Below are 7,606 nucleotides of genomic sequence, written 5' to 3'. Positions count from 1 at the left end.
TTTCATGGGTGAATACCCACTTTGTCGGCATGCAATACGTCTGTTAGTCTATAAGGTGCCACAGGACTCTGCTACTTTACAGATTTCACTGAATAATTTTCTTTTAAGAAATTATCATTTTCTAAAGACTGAAAAGTTTCCAGATATAATTTCACGTGCCATTTATATATATCAATGAATGTGGTGTTAAGCTAACAGTGTAAGAAAGTGGACCACATTTTATTAGTGTACAAAAGGGCCAGCTATTTGATTAGCTTGGTTCATAATCTATAATAATTCTGATGCATTTTTCCTACTGTTAGGTTCTTAGTGTGTCAGCATCTTTGGAGAGACCTGCTTATAAAAATTGCAATCAGTAGAAAAGATTTATTTTAATACACAGTGATTAATACTCCACTGATTTTATTCTTGACCTAATCTTTATAAGCCATATTCATTGCAGAGCTTAATTTAAGTTAGAGTTAAACTTTGGATTTATTTGGTTCTGTATTTCAGGGAAAAATGATTATAGAACTTGCAAATCAGTTTTCATTTGGCCACACTGAATTTAATTTTTCTCTCTTAATCCCATTTTAGCTATAGTAAGTAGCAACCAACCAATTAGCATCTCAGCTACAGAAAAAAGAACTTCTGATTTACATACCACCACTACACATATTTCAACAACATTGATCAAAGGTGGCGAGAGGACATTAAGATCCCAAACGAACGGCAACATATCACCTGATGCAGCAGAAAGCTCCACTTATAATTTAGATAATACAAAGTCTTCTGATTTAACCCAGGCCTCAACCTTTGTAACACAGAGGGGAGGAAGTAATATCTCCTCAACTGACTTCACTGACCCTTCAACAGAGGCTTTGCTTACACATTCTTCCAAGAGCTCAAGTTATTCGTCTTCACCAAATGATCTTGCAGGTGAGTTTTGTGATTTCACAGTTGGTTAGTGCACCATTGTCTTTTCAATGCCAAATGTGTTTTTTTGGGAGGGGGGGAGAGAGGGGTTTTTTTTTTTTTTGGCAGGGCGGTGGGATGGAGAGGTTAGAGTTGCCAGAGACCTAAAAAGTCTGTTTTTCATAGAGCTCTCTGTGCAACCTTTCTCCTCTGAAACAAGTACAGGCATTTATACCACTGGTTTTACTCAGTAATTTTCTTTTAAGTAATATTCATTTTCTAAGGACTGAATAATTTCCAGATTTGTTTTCTCATGCAGTGTCTACATGTATCAACAAATAAGTGCTATTAAACTAACTCTGTATGAAAGTGGAACACATCTTAACAGCAGAGTGCCCACCACCTGGCTAGTTTGGGCCATGCTTTATGTATAATCATTTCAATGCATCATTCCAAGTCTAATGAAATTCATTCTGGTCCGTACCTTTCACCCTTGGAGAGTCCTTCTTATGAACGTTTCAATCAATAGAAAACATATTGTTTTTGAAGTACCCTGTGATTTATACACAGCTTGTTGTTCTTGAACTAGTTTTTACAAGCCAAATTCATCCCATATTTAGCTCTGTTTAAATTGGTGGAATGAAATGTGGGACATAATTGGTCCTGTATTTCAGGGCAAAGTTATTGTAGACCTCAAAAATCCAGTCAGATATGGGAATATCAAATGTAATTTCCATTTTTAATCCCCTTTTTAGCTATTGGAAGTAGCCACCAACCAATTAACATCTCAACTACGGAAACAAGGACTTCTGATGTGCATACTTCCAGTTCCTATATTTCAGTGACGTTCACCGGAGCGTCAGAGAGGACCTTAACGTCTCTAACAAACAGCAGCACATTCCCTGATGCAGCAGAAAGCTCCACTTCTAACTTAGGAAATATCAAGTCTTCAGATTTACCCCAGCCCTCGTCTGCTGTAGCACAGGCTGGAGGAAATAATATCTCGTCTAGTGACTTCACTGAGCCTTCCACAGAGCCTTTGCTTACGCATTCTTCCAAGATCCCAAGTTATTCGTCTTCCCCAAATGATCTTGCAGGTGGGTTTTGTGATTTCCCAGTTGGTTAGTGCACCTTTCAAAAAAATGGTAAAAGAGCCTCCCCCTCACCAAATATTGAGTCAGACTCTTTTTTAAAGGAATCGGTTGATTTTTAAACTCAGAATTATACCAATTAGAATTACTTCTATGACCCTCTGTTACCATAGTATCTGAGTGGTCCATCAACGTAAGTTAGAGAAGTTGAGGGGTTACTCTAACTTACACCAGCTGGCTATCTCCCTACTGAACCATAAGCTTATCGAGAATTATAATTCAGGCATGCCCTGTCCTGCCCCTCACCAGCCCCAATGTGCTTCCACTACTCCACTTTCCAGGTTGGGTGTGATGGGCAGTTGAAGTAGAAGCTATCTGTGCCGGTTGAGAGATCCCCTACACTAGAAGGATTTTCTTCTGGCCAGTTAGGCCAAGAATCCATCACTCATTGCCTGAACTCGGGGAAATTCTTCTGACCAAAAGTTTTTTGTTGTGAAAAACAAAGATTTGGTGACACTGAAATGTGTCATGATTTCATGTCACTTTTACCAAATTGTTCAGGTAAAAAACCCCAACAAAAGTACAAAAAAAAAAAGGTCAAAAGATTCCTTTCAACATTTTGGGAATGAATTATTTTAATTCTTCAGTTTGATATGACTTCATTTAGAAATACCCTTCAATTTTATTTTAAAAAGCAAAAATATTTTAAAAGTACACCTCTACCCCCATATAACGCTGTCCTCGGGAGCCAAAAAATCTTACTGTGTTATAGGTGAAACCACAGTATATCGAACTTGGTTTGATCTGCCGGAGTGCGCAGCTTCCCCCCTCCCCCACCCCCCGGAGTGCTGCTTTACTGCGTTATATCCAAATTCGTGTTATATCGGGTTGCATTATATTGGAGTAGAGGTGTACTTGAAATTAAAATGAAACTTTTCTGTTTGATGGAAATAAAGTTTTTTTACTTTTCGTTTCACCAAAAATTTGTTGTCTTTTCAATGCCAAATGTGGTTATCTGGGGTTTTTTTTTGTTGGTTAGGGATTTTTTTTTTTTTTGAATTGCCAGAGACCTAAAAAGTCTGTTTTTCATAGAACTCTCTGTGCAACCTTTCTCCTCTGGAACAAGTACAGCAATTTAAGCCACCGGTTTCACTCAGTAATATTCTTTTAAGTAATATTCATTTTCTAAGGACTGAATAATTTCCAGATTTGTTTTCTCACACAGTGTCTACATGTATCAACAAATAAGTGCTATTAAACTAACAGTGTACGAAAGTGGATCACATCTTAACAGCAGAGTGCCCACCGCCTGGCTAGTTTGGGCCATGCTTTATGTATAATCATTTTAATGCATCATTCCAAGTCTAATGAAATTCATTCTGGTCCGTACCTTTCACCCTTGGAGAGTCCTTCTTATGAACGTTTCAATCAATAGAAAATATATTGTTTTTGAAGTACCCTGTGATTTATACACAGCTTGTTGTTCTTGATCTAGTTTTTACAAGCCAAATTCATCCCATATTTAGCTCTGTTTAAATTGATGGAATGATATGTGGGACATAATTGGTCCTGTATTTCAGGGCAAAATTATTGTAGACCTCAAAAATCCAGTCAGATATGGGAATATCAAATGTAATTTCCATTTTTAATCCCATTTTAGCTATTGGAAGTAGCCACCAACCGATTAACATCTCAGCTACAGAAACAAGGACTTCTGATGTGCATACTTCCAGTTCCTATATTTCAATGACGTTCACCGGAGCGTCAGAGAGGACCTTAACGTCTCTAACAAACAGCAGCACATTCCCCGATGCAGCAGAAAGCTCCACTTCTAACTTAGGAAATATCAAGTCTTCAGATTTACCCCAGCCCTCGTCTGCTGTAGCACAGGCTGGAGGAAATAATATCTCATCTAGTGACTTCACTGAGCCTTCCCCGGAGCCTTTGCGTACGCATTCTTCCAAGATCCCAAGTTATTCATCTTCCCCAAATGATCTTGCAGGTGGGTTTTGTGATTCCCCAGTTGGCTAGTGCACCTTTCAAAAAAATGGTAAAAGAGCCTCCCCCTCACCAAATATTGAGTCAGACTCTTTTTTAAAGGAATCGGTTGTTTTTTTAACTCAGGCCTGGTCTACACTAAGAAGGGGGGTCGAACTAGGGTACGCAAATTCAGCTACGTGAATAGCGTAGCTGAATTCGAAGTACCCTAGTTCGACCTACTCACCCGTCCAGACGCGGCGGGGTCGAACTCCGCGGCTCCCCCGTCGACTCCGCCACCGCCGTTTGCAGTGGTGGAGTACCGGAGTCGACCGCAGCGCTTCCGGAGTTCGAACTATCGCGTCTAGATCAGACGCGATAGTTCGAACTCCGAGAAGTCGAACTCACCGCGTCGACCCGGAAGGTAAGTGTAAACCTACCCTCAGAATTATACCAATCAGAATTACTTATATGACCCTCTGTTACCATAGTATCTGAGTGGTCCATCAACGTAAGTTAGAGAAGTTGAGGGGTTACTCTAACTTACACCAGCTGGCTATCTCCCTACTGAACCATAAGCTTATCGAGAATTATAATTAAGGCATGCCCTGTCCTGCCCCTCACCAGCCCCAATGTGCTTCCACTACTCCACTTTCCAGGTTGGGTGTGATGGGCAGTTGAAGTAGAAGCTATCTGTGCCAGTTGAGAGATCCCCTACACTAGAAGAATTTTCTTCTGGCCAGTTAAGCCCAGAATCCATCACTCTTTTCCTTGGTGAAATTCTTCTGACCAAAAATTTTTTGCTGTGAAAAACGAAGATTTGGTGATATTTCATGTCACTTTTACCAAATTGTTCTGACAAAAAAAACTCCAAATAAGTACAAAAAACGGTCAAAAGATTCCTTTCAACATTTTGAGAATTAATTATTTTAATTTTTCAGTTTGATATGACTTCATTTAGAAGTATCCTTCAATTTTATTTTACAAAGCAAAAATATTTTAAAAGTACACCTCTACCCCGATATAACGCTGTCCTCGGGAGCCAAAATATCTTTTTGCGTTATAGGTGAAACCACATTATATCAAACACGGTTTGATCCACCGGAGTGCGCAGCTTCCCCGCCCCCCAGAGTGCTGCTTTACTGCGTTATATCCAAATTCGTGTTATATCGGGTTGCATTATATTGGAGTAGAGGTGTACTTGAAATTAAAATGAAACTTTTCTGTTTGATGGAAATAAAGTTTTTTTACTTTTCATTTCACCAAAAATTTGTTGTCTTTTCAATGCCAAATGTGGTTATCTGGGTTTGTTGTTGGGTTTTTTTTTTTTTGAATTGCCAGAGACCTAAAAAGTCTGTTTTTCATAGAACTCTCTGTGCAACCTTTCTCCTCTGGAACAAGTACAGCAATTTAAGCCACCGGTTTCACTCAGTAATATTCTTTTAAGTAATATTCATTTTCTAAGGACTGAATAATTTCCAGATTTGTTTTCTCACGCAGTGTCTATATGTATCAACAAATAAGTGCTATTAAACTAACAGTGTACGAAAGTGGATCACATCTTAACAGCAGAGTGCCCACCACCTGGCTAGTTTGGGCCATGCTTTATGTATAATCATTTCAATGCACCATTCCAAGTCTAATGAAATTCATTCTGGTCCGTACCTTTCACCCTTGGAGAGTCCTTCTTATGAACATTTCAATCAATAGAAAATATATTGTTTTTGAAGTACCCTGTGATTTATACACAGCTTGTTGTTCTTGATCTAGTTTTTACAAGCCAAATTCATCCCATATTTAGCTCTCTTTAAATTGATGGAATGATATGTAGGACATAATTGGTCCTGTATTTCAGGGCAAAATTATTGTAGACCTCAAAAATCCAGTCAGATATGGGAATATCAAATGTAATTTCCATTTTTAATCCCATTTTAGCTATTGGAAGTAGCTACCAACCGATTAACATCTCAACTACAGAAACAAGGACTTCTGATGTGCATACTTCCAGTTCCTATATTTCAGTGACATTCACCGGAGCGGCAGAGAGGACCTTAACGTCTCTAACAAACAGCAGCACATCGCCTGATGCAGCAGAAAGCTCCACTTCTAATTTTGGAAATATCAAGTCTTCAGATTTACCCCAGCCCTCGTCTGCTGTAGCACAGGCTGGAGGAAATAATATCTCATCTAGTGACTTCACTGAGCCTTCCACAGAGCCTTTGCTTACGCATTCTTCCAAGATCCCAAGTTATTCGTCTTCCCCAAATGATCTTGCAGGTGAGTTTTGTGATTCTCAACTGGTCAGTGCACCGTTTACAAACATAAAACAATAATCAGAACCTCCCGCCCCCCCCCAAAGAACTCTGATTCTATTTTTTTTAAATAGAATCACTTGCTCTTTAATTCAGACTCATACCTATCAAAGGTCCTTATATTTCCCCCCTGTTACCATAGTATCTGAGTGCCTAACAATCTTTAACATGTATCTCCTCACAACACCCCTGCAAGGTAGGGATTATTATCCCGATTGTACAGATGGGGAACTGAGGCACAGAGATGCTAAGTGACTTACCCATATATCATACAGGAAGTCTGTGGTAGAGGAGAAAACTGAAGCCAGGTCTTTCAAGTCCCAGCCTAGCACCGTAGTCCCCAGACCATGCTACCCATCTACACTGCTCTCATCATTTTACTCACTTTTGTTAAAAAAAAGTAGCAATCCGTTTATTTCTCTACAATCTCACTATTTTTTCTCTGCCAGATCCTGCCACCATTGCTCATGTCCAGCAGTACCATGCCTTGCAAGTACTCCCTTTATGCTGAATGAGACTACTTGCAGAGGAGGGTATTACTCAGTGTGAGTAAGAGGGGAAATCAGGCCCTTAGGGATTCTTTACCCACTAGCTGGATTAGCAAGGCATACAATCTTGCTAATTTATACTTACGCTGTACCTGTGGGCGGTACCTCTAAATATTTCTAGAGTTGTTGAGTTCCAGTTCAAAAGTCATTGACTGAAACCTTCAATAACTTCACTGCATTTCATTACAAACTTTTGGTTTGATGGCTTAAGCCCATTTTTTACATACAGATGCCAACGTTTCTTAAGATTTCTGAATATAAAGGCTCAGATTCCTGTGCTGAGTTCTGTGTGGTACAGGAGGCGGGCAATTGCCAGGGAGCAAGTTATACCTCCCTGATTTTCATGGTGCTTTTGTACTGGGCCTGGCCTATTGGCATAAGTTAGAGCACCTTTGAGTTGCTCTAATTTACACAAGCTGGCTATCTCCCTGTGGGACCATAAACCTATCTAGAATTGGTGTAATGAGGTAATGCCCTGTCCCGCCCCCTTGCCATTCCTAGTGTGCCTCCAAAACTCTACCTTCCACTGTGTGCGAGGGGCAGTTGACATAGAAGCCAGCTATGGCAGCTGGGAGCTCCCCTATGGCCATGTAGGGTCAACTTCCATCGCTCTGCCTGAACTGGGCAAAATTACAAAAAAGTCAAAACATTTCATTTTGATATTTTTTAAATGAATTGTTTACATTTTTTGGTTTGAATTAACTTTTCATTTAGAAATCTCCTTCAATTTTATTTTTTTAATGCAAAAATATTTTAAAAGTACTTGATATCAAAATAAAACACT

The 7,606-nt window shown here is 39.4% G+C and overlaps 1 protein-coding gene across 1 annotated transcript; it reads left to right on the top strand.

The window, feature by feature from the left end:
• The first annotated feature begins 726 nt into the window (after window positions 1-726).
• On the top strand, window positions 727-6,785 carry LOC123378714 (protein HEG homolog 1-like). The gene is made up of 6 exons (XM_045032823.1): window positions 727-738; window positions 786-918; window positions 1,650-1,991; window positions 3,646-3,987; window positions 5,898-6,239; window positions 6,724-6,785. Exons 1-6 carry the CDS (start codon window positions 727-729, stop codon window positions 6,783-6,785), a joined length of 1,233 nt encoding a protein of 410 aa, XP_044888758.1.
• Window positions 6,786-7,606: the final 821 nt, after the last annotated feature.

The sequence above is a fragment of the Mauremys mutica genome, chromosome 10 (genome assembly GCF_020497125.1).
Source record: "Mauremys mutica isolate MM-2020 ecotype Southern chromosome 10, ASM2049712v1, whole genome shotgun sequence".
NCBI classification, from domain to species: Eukaryota; Metazoa; Chordata; order Testudines; family Geoemydidae; genus Mauremys; species Mauremys mutica.
Note: the sequence above shows the minus strand (reverse complement) of the source record. Positions and strands in the feature narration are given on the sequence as shown.

Bases quoted from the DNA above. Each gene is read 5' to 3' on its own strand.
- LOC123378714 (XM_045032823.1), top strand. The intron at 919-1,649 runs GTGAGTTTTGTG...TCCCCTTTTTAG, and splicing joins TTCACCAAATGATCTTGCAG to CTATTGGAAGTAGCCACCAA. The intron at 3,988-5,897 runs GTGGGTTTTGTG...ATCCCATTTTAG, and splicing joins TTCCCCAAATGATCTTGCAG to CTATTGGAAGTAGCTACCAA.